Source organism: Delphinapterus leucas, chromosome 2 (assembly GCF_059928025.1).
Source record: "Delphinapterus leucas isolate spDelLeu-1000000601 "Yukka" chromosome 2, BTC_Dleu_Yukka2, whole genome shotgun sequence".
In the NCBI taxonomy this organism is placed as follows: domain Eukaryota; kingdom Metazoa; phylum Chordata; class Mammalia; order Artiodactyla; family Monodontidae; genus Delphinapterus; species Delphinapterus leucas.
Window position 1 is genome coordinate 96,171,712 of NC_143130.1, and position 19,400 is coordinate 96,191,111.

Genomic DNA, 19,400 nt, shown 5'->3' on the forward strand with positions numbered 1-19,400 from the left:
CCTTTCATGTGTGTGTTGGCAATCTCTATATCTTCTTTGGAAAAATGTCTATTTATGTCTTCTGCCCATTTTTGGATTGGGTTGTTTGTTTTTTTGATATTGAGCTACATGAGCTGCTTGTATATTTTGGAGATTAATCTTTTGTCAGTTGCTTCATTTGCAAATATTTTCTCCCTTTCTGAGGGTTGTTTTTCGTCTTGTTTATGGTTTCCTTTGCTGTGTAAAAGCTTTTGAGTTTCATTAGGTCCCATTTGTTTATTTTTGTTTTTATTTCCATTTCTCTAGGAGGTGGGTCAAAAAGGATCTTGGTGTGATTTATGTCAAAGACTGTTCTTCCTATGTTTTCCTCTAAGAGTTTTATAGTGTCTGGCCTACATTTATGTCTTTAATCCATTTTGAGCTTATTTTTGTGTATGGTGTTAGGAAGTGTTCTAATTTCATTCTTTTACATGTAGCTGTCCAGTTTTCCCAGCACCACTTATTGAAGAGGCTGTCTTTTCTCCATTGTATATTCTTGCCTCCTTTGTCAAAGATAAGGTGACCATATATGCATGGGTTTATCTCTGGGCTTTCTATCCTGTTCCATCGATCTATATTTCTGTTTTTGTGCCAGTACCATATTGTCTTGATTACTGTAGCTTTGTAGTGTAGTCTGAAATCAGGGAGCCTGATTCCTCCAGCTCCGTTTTTCTTTCTCAAGATTGCTTTGGCTATTCAGGGTCTTTTGTATTTCCATACAAATTGTGAAATTTTTTGTTCTAGTTCTGTGAAAAATGCCATTGGTAATTTGATAGGGATTGCATTGAATCTGTAGATTTCTTTGGGTAGTATAATCATTTTCACAATGTTGATTCTTCCAATCCAAGAACATGGTATATCTCTCCATATGTTGGTATCATCTTAATTTCTTTCATCAGTGTCATATAGTTTTCTGCATACAGGTCTTTTATCTCCTTAGGTGGGTTTATTCCTAGGTATTTTATTCTTTTTGTTGCAGTGGTAAATGAGAGTGTTTCCTTAATTTCCCTTTCAGATTTTTCATCATTAGTGTATAGGAATGCAAGAGAGTTCTGTGCATTAATTTTATATCTTGCTACTTTACCGAATTCATTTATTAGCTGTAGTAGTTTTCTGGTAGCATCTTTAGGATTTTCTATGTGTAGTGTCATGTCATCTGCAAACAGTGACAGCTTTACTTCTTCTTTTCCAATTTGTATTCCTTTTATTTCTTTTTCTTCTCTGATTGCTGTGGCTAAAACTTCCAAAACTGTTGAATAATAGTGGTGAGAGTGGGCAGCCTTGTTTTGTTCCTGATCTTAGAGGAAATTCTTTCAGTTTTTCACCATTGAGAACGATGTTGGCTGTGGGTTTGTCATATATGGCCTTTATTATGTTGAGGTAATTTCTCTCTATGCCTACTTTCTGGAGAGTTTTTATCATAAATGGGTGTTGAATTTTATTGAAAGCTTTTTCTGCATCTGTTGAGATGATCATATGGTTTTTTATCCTTCAATTTGACCTTAACCATTTTTAAGTGCACAGTTCAGTAGTGTTATGTATATTCACATTGTCATGCAGCACATTTCAGAACTTTTTCATCTTGTAAAACTAAAACTCTGTACCTATTAAACAAGAACCCATTTTCCCCTCCCTCAGCCCTTGGCACCATTCTACTTTCTGTTTTTATGAATTTGACACACTAGTTACCTCATGTAAGAAAATGGCTACACTGAGAATGCCATCCAGCTGCCTTCTCTGTGAACCATTGAGCATTAGGTGGAGTTCTGCATCTTTTCACTGTGAAAATCTCAAGCAGAAATAACATTGGCCAGAAATGTGGATCTCTTTCTCTAGCATAATTTTAGGGAAAAAAAAAAAGAGAAGTTGCCCTCCTCTTGCCTTTCCTAAGAGAATGAAAGAAGTTATGTAACCTTGTTCTCCCACTGACTCATTGTTAGGGGAGCTGCAGCTGGCCTTGGCCTGGCCTGGCTTTGTGACGAATGAGAAAGGAGCCAGTGACGCTTTCACCCAGCTCTCTCGGGGAAACAGTAGGAGTGGAGTCACGTCCCTCTGAGCAAAGCTGGATGCATCTTTTTTGTGCAGGAGATTTAGCATCACTGAGACAAACATTTTTTTTTTCTTTGTATATCACAGTGTAGGATCCTGGCTTGGTATTTGACTAGTGGACCATTTGGAGATCCAAGTGCAGCTTAGAACTGAGAAGCTGAAACAGTCCATAACCCTAAAGGCTTAGAACAGAAGCGCAACTCAAGATGTTCTCTCTTGTGCAGAGCACCAGCCTCCCTACATCATTGCAGTGTTGCCTCGATATGTGGAGATCCGGACATTTGAGCCAAGGCTTCTGGTCCAGAGCATTGAATTGCAAAGGCCCCGTTTCATTACCTCAGGAGGGTAAGGAATTTCTTTCTTGACTGTAGCTGCCATATTACTGCAAAGCTTTAAAGTTATCTGTGTTATCATAAAGCCAGTGCTCTTTTGCTAATCCTCTTACTCCTGTCTCCAGATCAAACATTATCTATGTGGCCAGCAACCATTTTGTTTGGAGACTCATTCCAGTCCCCATGGCAACCCAAATCCAACAGCTTCTCCAGGACAAGCAGTTTGAATTGGCTCTGCAGCTTGCAGTAAGTCTTGTTTCTGAGATTTGGGTGTGAGAAATGGGCCTTCCTCATTGTTCTCCAGAGTAGCGGATTTTAGTTTAGATGTTCTTATTTAGTTTGGACTGGAGGAATAAACACAGAGCTGAAAGTCAGGGGGCTTGGATTCAGGATCTGACCCTGCCATAAAATATCTATGTGACTCTAAATGATTTCACTATCTCAGTTTGCTTATCTGTCAAATGTAGAATGAATGCAAATTATACTAAATTATACTAGTATTTCATAGAATTAATAGGACAGTAAAATAATTTAATAGATATGGTATGGCCTTGAAAAATTAAGGACAATGCTAACATTAAAATAACAGTCATAACTGTCAAGATTACAGTGTGGTTGAATGCAACAACTACAGGGCCTCTCAAAATCCCTTTCACCAGTAGTCTCCTGGGCTTGGGTAAGTAGGCCTTCTTTAGGTATTCTGAACCCACCTCAGGTTGCTACATTCAATTCAGCAGGGCTGCAGTCACAAGACTCACTCTCCTTGAATGGATGGGATGTTACTTGTGGGATGTTACTCACAGCAAAGTACTGACCATTCTGTTCTTTCAGTGATGCTCTCATTGCCAAAACACTTCTTGGAGATTGACTTTAAAGTCTTGTCTTATTCTTTTAAACATCCCCAGTGGTGATTATTGTCATCTCTAAAGGGTGGATTTGATTTTATGAAACAACTAAAAGTCATTCCAAGCCTCACTTAGTCATTAAACTGGACAGTGCTAATTTGGTAAAAGAGAAGAGATTTTTTGAAGATAATAGTAGGAAAACTTAGTTTTCAGATTATCTTATAAATTACTTCTGAAAGGAAAACAGTGGGCACAAATTTTGGAATACATATGTTTATAATTCTATATGGTGTATACTTTTGAAGAGCAACATTTATTTTGGGTGTATAAGTTCTAGATATAAAACAAAAATCCCGTCTTAGTAGTTAGACACATTTAATATACCATAGATTGTTTCTGTCTTGGGCCATTTAATTTTAGCATCTTACTATTTTTCTCCCCACTCATCTGTTTCTCTAAATTATTTTATTTTCATTTTTAAAATAATGATACCCATGAACCCACCATCCTATCCCCCCAAAATAACTTACATAACCTATATGTCCCTCCCCATCCCATCCCTCTGCCTACCCTCCAGACACAGCCATTATCCTAACTTTGTGTTTATCGTGCCCTTAACATTTTTTTGTTTAATCTTTCATATATATTTGTGTTCTTGAATATGTATTTAGTTTTTGAACTTTATAAAAAGGGTATTATGTAGCACATAGCTTTTTTTAGTATCTGTTTTTCTTAAAAGGAAGGTCTCAGGTCTTTCCAGTGATCTTCCTGCTGCAGGTTGTCTGTTAAATCTTCAGTAGAGAAGATGGAAGTGGGTTTCCATTTTCCCTTCTCTTTTCTAGGCTTGTACTTACTAGGTGTTCTGCTCTATGACAAAAGAAGGTTGTTTGATATCATCTTAGCTCTTGAGGAACCTATCTTTTATTTAAATTAATCAGAGAACGTACATGAAACTTTCAGAGGGCAGTTATGTACTAAACTTTGTTTTGGGCTGGAAAAGGCATCCTAAGGTTGGACCTTTTAAGGATAGGTAGGAGCAGGAGCAGGAAACAGGGAGAGTTACAGAGCCCGAGGAAGTTAAACAAGTGAAAACAGGGCTTCCCTGGTGGTGCAGTGGTTGAGAATCTGCCTGCCAATGCGGGGGACACGGGTTCGAGCCCTGGTCTGGGAGGATGCCACATGCCGCAGAGCGACTAGGCCCGTGAGCCACAGCTACTGAGCCTGCGCGCCTGGAGCCTGTGCTCCGCAACAAGAGAGGCCGCGACAGTGAGAGGCCCGCGCGCCGCGATGAAGAATGGCCCCCGCTTGCCACAACTAGAGAGAGCCCTTGCACAGAAACGAAGACCCAACACAGCTATAAATAAATAAATTAATTAATGAACTCCTACCCCCAACATCTAAAAAAAAAAGAAGAAGAAGAAGTGAAAACAAGTGTGGAAACAAGTATTTCCAGGATGTTTGGAGGCCATCCTGACTGGCATGTAGGGTGTGGCTTGAATGTCTGGGAATAACCTAGCTAAGGAGGCTGTGCCAGGCTTTGAGAGCCTTTAAAACACCAAGCAGGAGAGCTTAGCCCAAGCGTGGCAACATGCTGATGATGGCCTGGACTAGGGTGAACGCAATAGAAGAGGAAAAGAAAAGAAGGGAAAACATGGAGAGACCTTTTTTTTTTAAAATTGGGGTATAGTTGACGTGGAGAGACATTTCAAAGGAAGAAATTAAATGTGGCAAAGATTGGTTAAAAAGGATATAAGGGGGGAAAAGGTTAAAGGAAGAAGCAGAGATAATAAGTAGCTCTATTTATTTGGATTTTACTGTGAACAGGACCTTTCCCAACTGTGCCAGCTGTGTTAAACGTCTTTCATTCCTTGAGCAGGCCATGTTCTCTCTGTCATTTTAGGGCCCTGCGCACACTTGCTGTCCTCTTGGCTTGGAATCTCCTCCCGTCTGTCACCTGCCAGCCTCACCTGGCCAACTCCAGCTCATCCTTTGTGTCTCAGTTTACGTTCCTCCTGGGAGCCTTCCTGGACCCACTACTCACACTAGACTGAATACCCTACCCACATGCTTCTGTCATCACTCACCCTGTTTTGTTTTGATTTTTTGTTTTAAAACTAAACTCTAGACTTTATTCAGATTTCACCAAGTTTTTCCAGTAATGTCCCTTTTTCTGTTCCAGGTTCAAATCCAGAAATCACGTTGTATTTAGCTGTCATGCATTCTTAGCGTCCTCTGAGCTGTGGCAGTTTCTTAGTCTTTCCTTGTTTTTCACGACCCTGACAGTTTTCAGGAGTACTGGTCAGGTATTTTGTAGGAACCCTATTGTATTTTAATTGCATAGTGACTTATGATTAGAATGTAAGGGCAGTCTGTGAGGGCATAGCATGTTTCAGGGTATTGTCTGATAACCTGGTGTATACTGAATAAATATTTGTTGAGTGAGTGAGCTCCTACCTATTATATTCTCTTATCAGGAAATGAAAGATGATTCCGACAGTGAAAAACAGCAACAGATCCATCACATCAAGAACTTGTATGCCTTCAACCTCTTCTGCCAGAAGCGTTTTGATGAGTCCATGCAGGTCTTTGCTAAACTTGGCACAGGTAACAAGTGGGTATGGCCCAGGGATAAGGAACTAAATCGAGGGAGGGGGAACTGGAAAGGATGGGGAGAAATGACACCAGACTTCTGAGAATGGGGAAAGTTTACGCTCATCTAAATTGATCCTCGTACCTAACAGGATCCTGTGGGTGGCCATGTGGCTACATATTTACAGTCCTGATCTTACGACTCTGGTCTCACCTACATATACAGACTTCCAGTTTTCTGGGATGCTTTGCCCTTGCCATTAGAGGAAGGTAACAGAAAGTCATTCAAGTCAACACATGTGTGTTTGATCATCTAGTGGTTATTGACTGCTGTTCTAGACAAAAGTCACTGGCCTGAACTTAGTAGGATTCAACAGTAGGTCATTTTTTAAAAAATTTATTAATTTAATTTATTTATTTTTGGCTGCGTTGGGTCTTCGTTGATGCACGCGGGCTTTTCTCTAGCTGCGGCGAGTGAGGGCTACTCTTCGTTGCGGTGCGTGGGCTTCTCACTGCAGTGACTTCTCTTGTTCAGAGCTCGGGCTCTAGGCGCGTGGGCTCAGTAGTTGTGGCACACAGGCTTAGTTGCTCCGCAGTTTGTGGGATCTTCCAGACCAGGAATCGAGCCCGTGTCCCCTGCATTGGCAGCCGGATTCTTAACCACTGCACCACCAGGGAAGTCCCACCTGTAGGTCATTTTTAAGAGCCACGTAGGGCAGTGCTGCAAATCCCTTTCTTTTCTCAGTGTCCTAAAAGCTCTCTAGACACTAGAGCATTGTGATGAGGAGCAGGTACTTCGGAGGCAGACTGCCTGACCTCAGGCAGACTGGACTCTCTCTGCTTCAGCTTTCTCCTCTGCAAAACAGGGAGAATAATACTACTCACCTCATGGTGTGGCAGTGAGGATTATGTCAAGTGCTTAGAACAGGAAAGCGCTTAGAACAGTGTGGTACTTAATAAATGCCAGGTAAGTGTTTGCTGTTATTATTATTAAATTTTTCATTTGGGTACATTCCATTTTTGCTTAATTTAGATCAATCTATATATACTTGGTTTGACTCTCTATCTCCTCTTTTTTTCTCCTCTTTGTTTACCTTTCTTGCATCTTCCCTTGACCTTGGCCAGCAATAAACTGTGGTAACTCCCTGTATCAGTTAAGGTTCTTGGTTGTCAGCAGTAGAGACCAATTCTGGAGAATTCAAACAGTATCTGGTTAAATTAAGCATGGCTTATTGGAATATTAAGGGAATGGCAGGTGGAGGAGCCTACCAAATGAATGGGGGACCAGGCTTGGGAATAGTAGGAACCAAGGTTGCTCCGGAGGACCTCCCAGCAGGAAATAGGAAGCTGGACAGTAATCCCTCTGTAGCCAGGACAGCCGAGGTAGTCCTCCACCGGCACAGCCACTTCCTTAGCTGTTACTGCCACCACCTCCCCTGTTGTTGCATCCTCAATAAAAGTTGCCCCCATCAGCTTGTATTAGCTGTCTAATGTCATGTAGCAAATTATCCCAGAAGTTAGTGACTTAAAATAACAAATCGTCTGTTATCTCTCTTGGTATCTGTTGGTTAGGAATTTGGGAAGTGCTCAGCTGGGCAGTTCTTGCTTGGGGTCTCTCATGTGGTTGCAGTTGTGTACTGGCTGGGCTACCTTTGTCTGAAGTCTTGACTAGGCTAGAGGATCTACTTCCAAGGTGGCTCACTCTCATAGTTCACATGTTGGCTGGTTATGGGCTGGGGACCTCAGTTCTTGTCCAGGTGGGTATCTCCATAGGGTTGCTTGAGTGTCCTCATGCAGAGTGACTAGCTTTTCCTGGAGTGAGTGATCCAGGAGGCCTAGGTGGAAGCCTCAGTGCCTTTTACGATGGTCACTTCTCCTGTATTCTATTGATTTACAAGGGCTTTCCAAGTTCAAGGCAAGGGAACACAGACCCCACCTCATGATGGAGGAGTATCAGCATTACATAAAAGAAGCGTGTAGGACTGGATATATGTTGATTTGTGCCATACTGCTTGTCATCCTTGAATCACTTTCTCAAGATCAAAGGGATCTGATTGGCCAGGATTAGGTCATGGTCTCACTCCTGACTGTCCTAGGGGTGGGAAAGGAGGTTGTGGCTACACTCTGCTTCTAAAGGCAAAGATAGTTGCCTGAACTGTTCTCCCACCAAGATGACACGTGGTCTGGAAGAAGGAGCCCACCAAAATGAAATAGTTTGCTCTTAAGAAGGAGGATGGAAGCTGGGTACCCTGAAATTGATAAATATTTACCATCCTTCCTCTGAATGAACTCAGTTGGGGCATTTGTTTTCAGTACGCCACCAGCTCTTTGGGAAGACACTGGAATAATAAGCTAGAACTGCTGTAAAAACTTAACCCTTTTTCCATGTACCAACAATACTTGTACTTGAAAATCAATCCTAATGAAGCTACTACTTATTAACTTGTTCACTCCACAAATATATACTGAACTCTTAAGAGAGTGCAGTGCATTCTGCTGGGCCCCAGGCAACAGTAATCAGACAGGAATTCTGCTTTCAAAGAGCAGTCTAATAGGGAAGATAAGGCACAAGTGGACCCTTACCAGCAGCAGGAGGTATGTGCTGGTGGTGATGTGGTCTGGGGACAGCTGGCTATTGACTGGGCCTTTGGGGCCTTTCGGGCAGCATCTCCATTGACTGACTTCAGTGTAAGGACTGGTCCTTAGGTCCTATAGTAGATATTCTTAGTATATTCAGAGATCATCAGACCCCTAGTGACAGATTGACCCTGACACATGAGACTGATATATCAATAGAATGTCCCTTTATTTGCTTATAGTAGGGAGGCTAGATCCCTTACAATGGCCAGAATATTCGTGTGGCACCCAGGGTGCCCTTTTTTATATGTATCGAGGTACAGGCATTTTTGCTATAATGCCTTGAATGTGGTCCTGCAGAACCTTATGTTCTATAACAAATATGAAAAATAACAGGACTTAAGGGGCAAATAACATTGGAGCAGACCACTCAAATCCTAGGCAGCTTTGTAACTGGAACTGGATAAAAATAGCTATCCTACTGAAATGAAATTCCCACTGTTTTTGGTACCCAGCATGATAGTCCTTTGCTATCTTAAACTCTGGGGCTGTGCTTTCTCTTTTGAGATAAGATCTTTGAGAACATTTGCTTCTGATAGAAACTAGTTTCATCAAAGTAAAAAATCTGATCCTGGGTGCAGACTTCTTTATGAGACCTCCAAAACAATTAATGGGGCAGAAACATCTTTTTTTTTTTTTTTTTTTTTGAGGTACGCAGGCCTCTCACTGTTGTGGCCTCTCCCATTGCGGGGCACAGGCTCCGGACACGCAGGCTCAGCGGCCATGGCTCACGGGCCCAGCCGCTCCACGGCATGTGGGATCTTCCCGGACCGGGGCATGGACCCGTGTCCCCTGCATCGGCAGGCGGATTCTCAACCACTGCACCACCAGGGAAGCCCCTAGGAAACACCTTTGCTTCATTTTTACTCTCATCTTCCCCAGATGGCTTAACTTAGTAGAAAGTATAGTGGTTTTTGAAGCTACTAATCAGCCATTACTTGCACTGATTTATAGGATTTTCAGCTCTTTTCTTTAGATCTTCCTATATAAGTTAAGTTTCTCATTAATTATAAGAAAGCTTGCCCCTGGTCACTTCAAAGCATTAACAAGCTGGGGAAAATTGCATACCAACCAAAACAACTTTTGCCTCATACCTACACCATTCTCCCACTTACCAGCTGCACATGAGCCAATTCAGATTAAAAAATCTATCACACGTAGTATAATACCCTCTAGGTCCATCCGTGTTGTTGCAAATGGCAAATTTCATTCCTTTTTATGACTAATATTCCGTTGTGTGCATATATATATATGCCACATCCTCTTTACCCATTCATGTATCGATGGACACTTAGGTTGCTTCCATGTCTTGGCAAAAATAATGCTGCAGTGAACATTAGCGTGCATATATTTTTTTGAATTAGTGTTTTTATTTTCTTTGGATAAATACCCAGAAGTGGAATTGTTAGATTGTATGGTAGTTCTATTTTTAAATTTTTGAAGAACCTCCATACTGTTTTCCCTAGTAGGTGCACCAATTTACATTCCCACCAACAGTGCATAAGGGTTCCCTTTTCTCCACGTTCTTACCAACACTTATTATTTCTTGTCTTTTTGGTAGTAGCCATTCTTTTTTTTTTTTTGGATGCGTTGGGTCTTCGTTGCTGTGCGCCGGCTTTCTGTAGTTGCGGTAAGCAGGGGCTACTCTTCGTTGCGGTGCGCGGGCTTCTCATTGCGGTGACTTCTCTTGTTGTGGAGCACGGGCTCTAGGCACACGGGCTTCAGTAGTTCTGGCTCGCAGGCTGTAGAATGCAGGCTCAGTAGTTGTGGCGCATGGGCTTAGTTGCTCCTTGGCATGTGGGATCTTCCCAGACCAGGGCTCGAACCCATGTCCCCTGCATTGGCAGGTGGATTCTTAACCACTGTGCCATCAGGGAAGCCCCAAGAGTCATTCGTTTTAAAAAGTCAGTCTGGAACTTATATTGCTGTAGAACTAGTCTTGTTTTAGTTTATCCTTAAATTGCTGTGTTCCTTTCTGGGGAATCATGTTTACCTTCCATGTAGATCCTACACATGTGATGGGCCTGTACCCAGACCTGCTACCCACAGACTACAGGAAGCAACTACAGTATCCTAACCCGCTGCCTGTGCTCTCTGGGGCTGAGTTGGAGAAGGCTCACTTAGCTCTGATTGACTACCTGACACAGGTAGGTATATACAGAAGTATATGGAAGAGCTTACCTGGAAGTTCCAGTACCTGCTTCTCTATGGCAGGGAACTGGGGGCCTTCTATAATGCCACAGGTGTTCCATAAATGAACACTATTGAAGTCTGGCGGGGGGGGACATTTTTTTCTGCTTCATCTCCCTGCTTAACAATAGTATTGAGCTCTTTTTTGCTAAATCCTGATACCAGGAAACACATTCAGTTCATGGTAAATTCACACTAAGCTATTGTAGGAAATAAAAACAGAAAAGTTTAGTTGATAGAAAAGAATACATTTTTTAAAACAAACTTTTTGGGAACATATATACTTTTGGAAAAAATACCTGCTCTATGCAGCAAACTTGGAAAACACAGAAAAGTATAAAACAAAAATAAAAATCACCTATAGCTCTACCACCCAGAGAAAATTAACTGACATTTTAGTGTTGTCCTTCCAGACTTTTATTTGTACCTGTGAATAATTTTTGTTTATTTATATATTAGTTTACTTATTACAAATGGATATCAAGCTATATATTATTTTATAGCTTACTTTTAAAACATTTAGCCACATATTAGGAAAGTCCTTCCCTGTCTTTAAATATTCTTCTATGACATGTTTTTTTTACGGGGAGTATTTAGACTTAAATTATTTTCAATTTACTGTTATGGCAGATAAGTGAAATTTTCATGTCAGCACTAAAACTAATGTCTCCATTGAAGCCTCTGAACCCTACATTTCTGTGCAGAAGGTTATTATTTATTTCCTGTTCACCCACTCAGAGTCAGAGAACTTACTAAATTTTTTCCCAGAAGTGTTCTGCTGACCTTTGTAAGGGGTCCTCTGGATGGGCATGAGAAATATTGCTAGGAAAATTGTAAGCCAGCTTCCCATCACCTGCTTCTGGGTCAGTGGGTGTCCCACAGGTCCAGCCAGGCATCCATTGCTTTGGCACTTCCTTGACATTGGGTTCCAGGGGTGGCTGACAGCCACAAACTTGCCTCTGTCTGCATACTGCACACCCCATGAGCCAAGTGAAAAAAGGTTCCCGGGACAGAAAGTCTCCCGAGCGTGTGGCATCACAGAAGACCCTCTATTTTCAACATCTTAGCTTTAGGGGACTTCAAGCATACATTTTTCCCTGGCCTTCTCCACTGAGCTTGGAATGTGTGGAGGTAACTGACATGAGCATTGTGCCACAGAGTTGGTGGAACAAATAAGACCATGGGCGTGTCAGACACAAAATAGTAAAAACTGGATGATTCTGTTTATATAAAGTTCGAGAACAGGGGAAAAGTAATCTCTAGTGATAGAAATCAGATCAGTGGGGGTAGAGGGTGGGTGAGATTCTTTGGGAAGAGCACAAGGGAACTTTCAGGGGTAACAGAAATGTTTCGTATTTTGATTGGGATGGTGGTTACATGCATGTATATATCTGTCAAAACGCATATGATAGTATACTTTTTTTTTTTTTTTTTTTTTTGCGGTACGTGGGCCTCTCACTGTTGTGGCCTCTCCCGTTGCGGAGCACAGGCTCCGGACGCACAGGCTCCGCAGCCATGGCTCACGGGCCCAGCCACTCTGCGGCATGTGGGATCTTCCCGGACCGGGGCACGAACCCGTGTCCCCTGCATCAGCAGGCGGACTCTCAATCACTGCGCCACCAGGGAAGCCCCTGATAGTATACTTTTAAGGGGTACATTTTATTGTATATAACTTATACCTCAATAAAGTTGATTTAAAAAAAGAAAAGAACAGGGGCTTTGGAATCAGACCCTAATTTGAAATCTGCCTCTGCCACTTAGGAGGTATCTAATATCTGTGCCTTAGGTTCTTCACTTATAAAATGGGGCTAATATTACCTGCATTTGTTTTAGGTTTACAATAGGATAATATATAAAGTGCTTGGCATAGTGCCTGGTCTGTAGTAAATACTCAGTAGATAATTGTCTTTGTGTCTGGTGATTTGGTGGTCATCTATTTTGATCCCTGATAAAAATTGAATGCTAATGTGGGATCAGGGTGGGTAGGTGTGAGCTGATTTAGACGTATTTGGAATTGCCTAGTAGCTCGGGTGATAAAGAAAGATTTAGTCCTGGCCTTGACCCCGCATTTTTGGCCTTGGCAGAAACGAAGCCAATTGGTCAAGAAGCTGAATGACTCTGATCACCAGTCTAGCACCTCCCCGCTCATGGAAGGCACTCCTACCATCAAATCCAAGAAGAAGCTGCTGCAAATCATTGACACCACCCTGCTCAAGTGCTACCTCCATGTGAGTCCTCCAGCACTCGGGTCCCCACAGTCCCCTACTCTGGGGTCCCTGCCCCTGGTAAGAGTGAAGCCTTTGATGACAGGAACCAGCTACTCTTGGCCTGACGTCTGTGAGCTTCTTGGAATTGAGGGGATACGGCGAGATGTTGACCCAGAATCTTACAGTGGGCTGGTCTTCTCTGCTAAGATGGGGGTTAGTGCTATGAGGTGAACAGGGACAGTATTTCCCCAAAGAAAATTTCCCCTTTCTTTACCCTCCCTCTCCCAAGAAAACCCTTGAAACATGTTGTTTGAAAGAGCATAAATGCTTTACAAGGTACTACCTGTAGTCCTGGCAAAGGGTTGTTTGCTCTCTCTTGCTTGTCACACCCCTGGTGTTTCAGCCTGAAGCAGGCCGGGGCTGGGGAAGGGGCGGGCTCCCCAGGAAGCAGCTTCTGCTGAAATCCTGCCTCCTCTGCAGACGAACGTGGCCCTGGTGGCCCCCTTGCTGCGCCTGGAGAACAACCACTGCCACATCGAAGAGAGCGAGCACGTGCTGAAGAAGGCTCACAAGTACAGCGAACTGATCATCCTGTACGAGAAGAAGGGGCTCCATGAGAAAGGTGACTGGAGGAGAGGTTTCTGTGGTTGGGAGAGTCTCTTGTATTTTGACTGAGGTGTTGTTACCGAATCAGGTCCGGCTGCTCCCCGCTCAAAAATCAATACACGAGAGAGAGACAAGCGTTGGTAAGAAAGGAAAGTTGCTTTTACTGAGACTGCTGGCAGTCTGGGGAGATGGTGGACTCAGTGTGCCCCAGAAACCCCCTCTGAAGATTCTGCTCAACAAAGGGAAAAAGGGAAGTAATCTCAGTTAATCATTGAGATAGGGGCCGTCCCCCACTGTGTGCAGGCCTGTTGCCTTCTCGTGATTTTTCTTTAGATGCTGTCTTGTTCACACAGTTTGTTCACAAGATTACTGAAGGGGAAGCTAGGGAGAAGATTTGGTCCTCTTTTAATTACTTATTCTTCATTTCTACTTCTTTGATCTATGGAAAGAACCAACGAGTTAAGCAAAGTATTGTGTGATCACAAGATTTGAAAGGTGTGCTAGGGCTACAGATAAGCAGAGCATGTAGGTGCCCAGTTTAAGGTTAGTGACAAGACAAAGGGGCCTCCTGCAAAGACCTCTTTCCTGCCAAAAACTGCTTACAGTGTGATGACTTTCCAAGGAGATACACCTTCTGGAAGGGGTTCATGACCTTATTCTTGGGCTTCGTGGCCAGCTCTGCAGGTGCTGGTGGATCAGTCCAAGAAAGCGAATTCCCCTCTGAAAGGCCATGAGAGGACAGTGCAATACCTGCAACATCTGGGTAAGTCCAGCTTGTGGAAGGGGCGCAGGGAGAGGATGGTGCAAGTGGACCTGACCTCTCTCCCTTTCTGATTCCGACTGGTCATTCCCCTCCCTCCGTCATGTTCACCCAACTGGGTTCCTCTGACTGGGGTGAAAGTCCCCCTGGTGATGGAACCATGACAGCTCCTTGGTGTGTAGCCAGCTCGGTAGGCCCAAGCAGCCCTGAGTGACTGGTGCTTGGACAGAGCTATCTTCTCCGGAAGATAAATCCTGGGCAACCTGGGCATCTGCCTTCCAGGTCCTATGGGCAGGGTGGGTGGGCTTCATCTGCTGACTTTTCCCTCTAGGCACAGAAAACCTGCATTTGATTTTCTCCTACTCAGTGTGGGTGCTGAGAGACTTTCCAGAGGATGGGCTGAAGGTAGGTCACGGAGCCCCTTGGATTTGTCTGGCACCACGGTTGGTCCTGATTCTACTTCAGATGGCAGTGGATGGAGGGGGAGGAAGGATTCATGCAGTTCTCTGGTGTTTCAAAGGCTGGGAAACATGGAACAGCAACGAGTGGAGTGGAAAGAGCCTGGTGCAGATGCCAGGAGACCTGCAACCTAGTCTGTCCCATAGTAACTGGCCACAGATGCCCTTCCCATACAGTGTCTGTCCCCTTGACCCTACGCTTGTGCGCATGTGCGTTTGGAAGAATTGCCATCAGATGGTTCTGCTGCTAGAACTCAGGTTTTGTTCCAACAGATATTTACTGAGGACCTCCCAGAGGTGGAGTCTCTGCCGCGAGACCGAGTGCTTGGCTTCTTAGTGGAGAATTTTAAGGGTCTGGCAATTCCATATCTGGTAAGGTATTTTTTTGATCTGAACTAAAAGGCTTCAAACCCAGGATCCAGGACTGCATGAGGCAGTGATTAGCCAGTTCAGATTAGGGTTTGTGTCCCTTGGGGATTGGAAGGAATGTAAGGAAGGAATTGGAAGGAATGTAAGGAATGTAATATCCTCTGAAGACAGAGATCCCAGTAGACCAAGCTGGAGATGGCACTTTTTGATGCTACCTTCTAAAGATTTAAAGATGCTACCTTCTAAAGATGACGTACAGAGGGATAAAAGAGAAGGATGCTGGAGAAAAACATTTCAAAGCCACATTTGTACAGCCAGACTCAACTGTGACCGAAGGACAGCAAGTCAGTCCTAAGTACCAGAATGCAAATACTCAACCTTAATTACATGGGCTGATTTGGAGGATTATGAGACAGAGTTTATAAAGGAGCTTTGATTGGAAATCAAGACAATAATTCCTGATACTGCTGGGTTGTACTGTGAAATTTCCCAGTGGTTTTAGAAGAGCTATCCCTTGGTAATATTTGTGGCCTAATTAGGGGACAACCTGGATGGGACCTCTTGGGCCTTAAAAATGTGAGGGAGCCTGGGCAATGGGCTGGGTCACAGCACAGAGGGTACCAGGCAGACCTGTATCTTGCCTCAGGAACACGTCATCCACGTTTGGGAGGAGACGGGCTCTCGGTTCCACAACTGCCTGATCCAGCTGTACTGTGAGAAGGTGCAAGGTCTGATGAAGGAGTATCTCCTGTCCTTCCCTGCAGGTACCAGTTCTTGGAAAGCGGGGTGGCCCCAGGCCTTAGAGGAGAGCTGGACCTGAGGGTGTCATGGGTGGTTTAGGGAAGAAGACCTTCTCTGCAGGCCCAGGTGGGCAGGAAGTGCCTCAGAGGAGCCAGGGCAGCTAAGTGACCCCGCAGGTGAGACTCAGGGGCTGGTGCCTGGATCTGGGCACCTCTTAGCTCCCCTCGGCGTCACCCCTGGTGGTGGGAAAGGAGCACATCTGTCCGCAGAGTGACGCCTGTGCTGATAAGAAACAGGTTTGTGTAGCAGAGTGCTTCTCTACGCAGCTTGGTTTTTTTTCTTCTTTCCTCAAGCTGATGTTTTGGGGCCATGTAGAGACCATAACCTAAGAGAAGGCCAAGTGGAAACCACCATGGAGGCCCTTTCTGATTATTGAATCCCATCCCTCTTGTCTTTCTTAATGACCCCACATTGCTGCCCGACAGCATCCTTTCATGCTGAGCCTGGTTTTCCTTAAAGGCAAAGCTCCAGTCCCTGCTGGTGAGGAAGAAGGAGATCTGGGAGAATACCGACGGAAGCTCCTTAAGTTCTTGGAAATTTCTAGCTACTATGACCCAGGCCGGCTCATCTGTGATTTTCCTTTTGATGGTGAGTGTCTGGCTTAGGTCCAGAGCCACTTTAGCAGAAGGTAATGCAAAAACGGATCTTTCCCTTTTACCAGTTCCCCAGCCCTCCAAAAGTTTGGGCCTGGGAAAAGCCACATGTTTCAGGCCTGTGCTCCTGTTCTGTCCCCTCTGAAGGCTCAGTTTTGTTTGAGAGGAGTCTCTTTTGGGTATGAATCACATGCTAATTTTTATTTATTTATTTTTGGCTGCGTTGAGGCTTGATCGCTGCACACGGGCTTTCTCTAGTTGCGGCGAGCGGGGCCTACTCTTCGTTGCGGTGCGCAGGCTTCTCATTGCGGTGGCTTCTCTTGTTGCGGAGCACGGGCTCTAGGCGCGTGGGCTTCAGTAGTTGTGGCACGTGGGCTCAGTAGTTGTGGCTCGTGGGCCCTAGAGCGCAGGCTCAGTAGCTGTGGCACATGGGCTTAGTTGCTCCGCGGCATGTGGGATCTTACCGGACCAGGGCTTGAACCCGTGTCCTCTGCATTGGCAAGCGGATTCTTAACCACTGTGCCACTAGGGAAGCCCCACCACATGCTAACTGATGGCCAGGTCGAAAGCTGTTTCTTGCTTCAGTACATATCCTTGGCCAAGTTCATTGGTTAGCAGTTTTTATAATCTGGCGTAATGTCTAATTATACATCAGACAGACGTATGTCTGAAAAAAGACACACGTCTGTCTGATGTATAAGCTCCATGAGAGCAGAGACCAGGTGTCTGTTTACCTAGCTGAAGTGCCTGGTACATTGTAGGTGCTTATTATGCACTTGGCTGATCATCAAGAGTTGTTGCCCCATTTATAAGCAATCACAAAAAAGATGGGATAAAGTACCTCCTAAAATAGCTCCCTCCCCTCTTCCCTTTTAAAAATTTTAGTAATTTTCTCCTTGAAAAAATCCCAAGTAATAAAAATATTTTTCCCCTTTTATATTTCCCCAATATCCATTCCTCTAATAGCTTAGCCCCTGGCCTTAGGCATGCCTAGTGGGGATGATGGTTACTTAAACACCTTTTTCCCCACAGGCCTCTTAGAAGAGCGTGCTCTCCTGCTGGGACGCATGGGGAAACACGAACAAGCTCTCTTCATCTATGTCCACATCCTGAAGGATACGAGAATGGCTGAAGAGTACGTTGACCCTGTCATCCCACCTCGCAAGGGTCTAAAAGAGGCCCTCCAGAGAGATGAGAGGCGTGAGAGGCTAAGAAAGCCACCCCTCCACCCTTCAGCAGGAGCGAGAATCACCTCGTGTGCTGGCTCCCGATTTTGCTGTCGTTAGGCTGCTCACACAGGCAGCATCGATGCGCTATCTCTAGCGGCCTTGTCTGACCACTTTCTCCCTTGCAGGTACTGCCACAAGCATTATGACCAAAATAAAGATGGCAACAAAGATGTAAGTAGTGACCCTGGCCCCAGGGAGCACGGGTGCATTGCGCTGTCCCTCTTAGCATAGCTAACCCCTCTGGTTTGGCCACAGGTGACCCTGGTATGAATTGCTAAGATAAGACAGGTCATGGGTCAATGTGCTGATTGCTTTTGCACGTGCGTGTTGAGGTAGAGGCAGCGTGACCATGATCCTGGTTTGCTTGGGATGGTTCTGGCTTACATCTGTCGTCGTCCGTGTGATTATTCGTAGCACCCCTGCCCCTTTACTCTCGAAAGAATCCCGACTTGTGTAATAAATTTATGTGGTCAGCCTGTTGAGAAGGAACATCTGATGGTTCTGGTAAGGTGCACACGTGTGCTCTGTCTAGATTGCACATGGATCTGTCAATGTACAAAGACGTTTTTGGTGGCCATGACTGGGGGTAAGGGTGCTACTGGAATCTAGGAGGTGGAGGCCAGAGTTGCTATTAAACAGTGCACAGCACAGACCCAGCAAAGAATTATTCGGCCCAGAATATTGAGTGCTGAGGCTGAGAAACTCTGTGGTACGGGTACCAGTAGGAGATGCAGCATCTCATCTTGGGTAATCCTCACCTGCTAATACGTGGCAGGGTCTCAGCCTTCAAAGCCAAAGGAAATGAGGGATCTCTTTGAGTCGTTTTGTTAACAGTGTAATGCAAAACAAATACAAGGCATTTGATTTTTTTTTCTCTCAGGGAGAGCACAGTCTTTAATTTTTGACATCTTCAGTTGACTGACTTTACGAAATTTTTTAAAAGGTGAAAAATGATGGGTTTTAAATGCTCCGTGACAGCTGTTCCTATAGACCAACCCTCTTGCCTATAGGTGTGGTCACACTGGGGGTTCTGGGAGGGTTGCTGCCAGCCTGACATGCGTGGCTTGTTGTGTATGAGACAGGTGTATCTGTCCCTGCTCCGGATGTACCTGTCCCCACCCAGCGTTCACTGCCTGGGGCCAATCAAGCTGGAACTGCTGGAGCCACAAGCCAACCTCCAAGCTGCCCTGCAGGTCCTCGAGCTGCACCACGGCAAACTGGATACCACCAAGGTCAGGAGTTCTTCTCGGGGAGACGGAGGGCGCGTGTGGACAGCATGGAATGAGAAGAGGGGCCAGAGGAGGGACTGGGGTTCGAGAGCTCCGTGATGTCAGGCATTTCCTCAGTCTCACTTGTGTCCTGCCTCACCCTATTCCCTTCTCTCTTCCCGTCCCCAGGCCATCAACCTTCTGCCAGCGAACACTCAGATTAACGATATACGCATCTTTCTGGAAAAGGTCTTGGAAGAGAATGCACAAAGGAAACGGTTCAATCAAGTGCTCAAGAACCTTCTCCATGCAGAGTTCCTGAGGGTATGAGCCTTTCAGACATGAGGGCAGGCGGGTACTTTTCAGTGTGAGACAGTTACCGCGTTCCCTGTAGATAAAGGCAGAGCTTTATGCTTTTGAACTCTAGTTCAAGCTGATTGGTAACCAACTGGGCATTTAAATGCAGGTGTTTCAATTAGGGGAGTCTCTGTGGGCTGGGAAGTGAGACA

The 19,400-nt window shown here is 44.6% G+C and overlaps 1 protein-coding gene across 3 annotated transcripts in view; it reads left to right on the forward strand.

Annotated features, from left to right (window-relative positions):
- The window catches only part of VPS39 (VPS39 subunit of HOPS complex), a 46,489-nt gene that overhangs the window by 24,717 nt on the left and 2,372 nt on the right, over window positions 1-19,400 (forward strand). For all 3 annotated transcript variants that reach the window (XM_022587379.2, XM_022587380.2, XM_089904850.1), the window contains 15 exons: window positions 2,292-2,412; window positions 2,525-2,645; window positions 5,719-5,848; window positions 10,475-10,617; window positions 12,745-12,888; window positions 13,348-13,489; window positions 14,150-14,236; window positions 14,565-14,638; window positions 14,965-15,063; window positions 15,707-15,824; window positions 16,321-16,449; window positions 17,487-17,589; window positions 17,809-17,854; window positions 18,766-18,915; window positions 19,081-19,215. In XM_022587379.2, coding sequence (XP_022443087.1) covers window positions 2,292-2,412; window positions 2,525-2,645; window positions 5,719-5,848; window positions 10,475-10,617; window positions 12,745-12,888; window positions 13,348-13,489; window positions 14,150-14,236; window positions 14,565-14,638; window positions 14,965-15,063; window positions 15,707-15,824; window positions 16,321-16,449; window positions 17,487-17,589; window positions 17,809-17,854; window positions 18,766-18,915; window positions 19,081-19,215 — 1,742 coding nt within the window. The remainder of the gene's footprint in view (window positions 1-2,291; window positions 2,413-2,524; window positions 2,646-5,718; window positions 5,849-10,474; window positions 10,618-12,744; window positions 12,889-13,347; window positions 13,490-14,149; window positions 14,237-14,564; window positions 14,639-14,964; window positions 15,064-15,706; window positions 15,825-16,320; window positions 16,450-17,486; window positions 17,590-17,808; window positions 17,855-18,765; window positions 18,916-19,080; window positions 19,216-19,400) is intronic.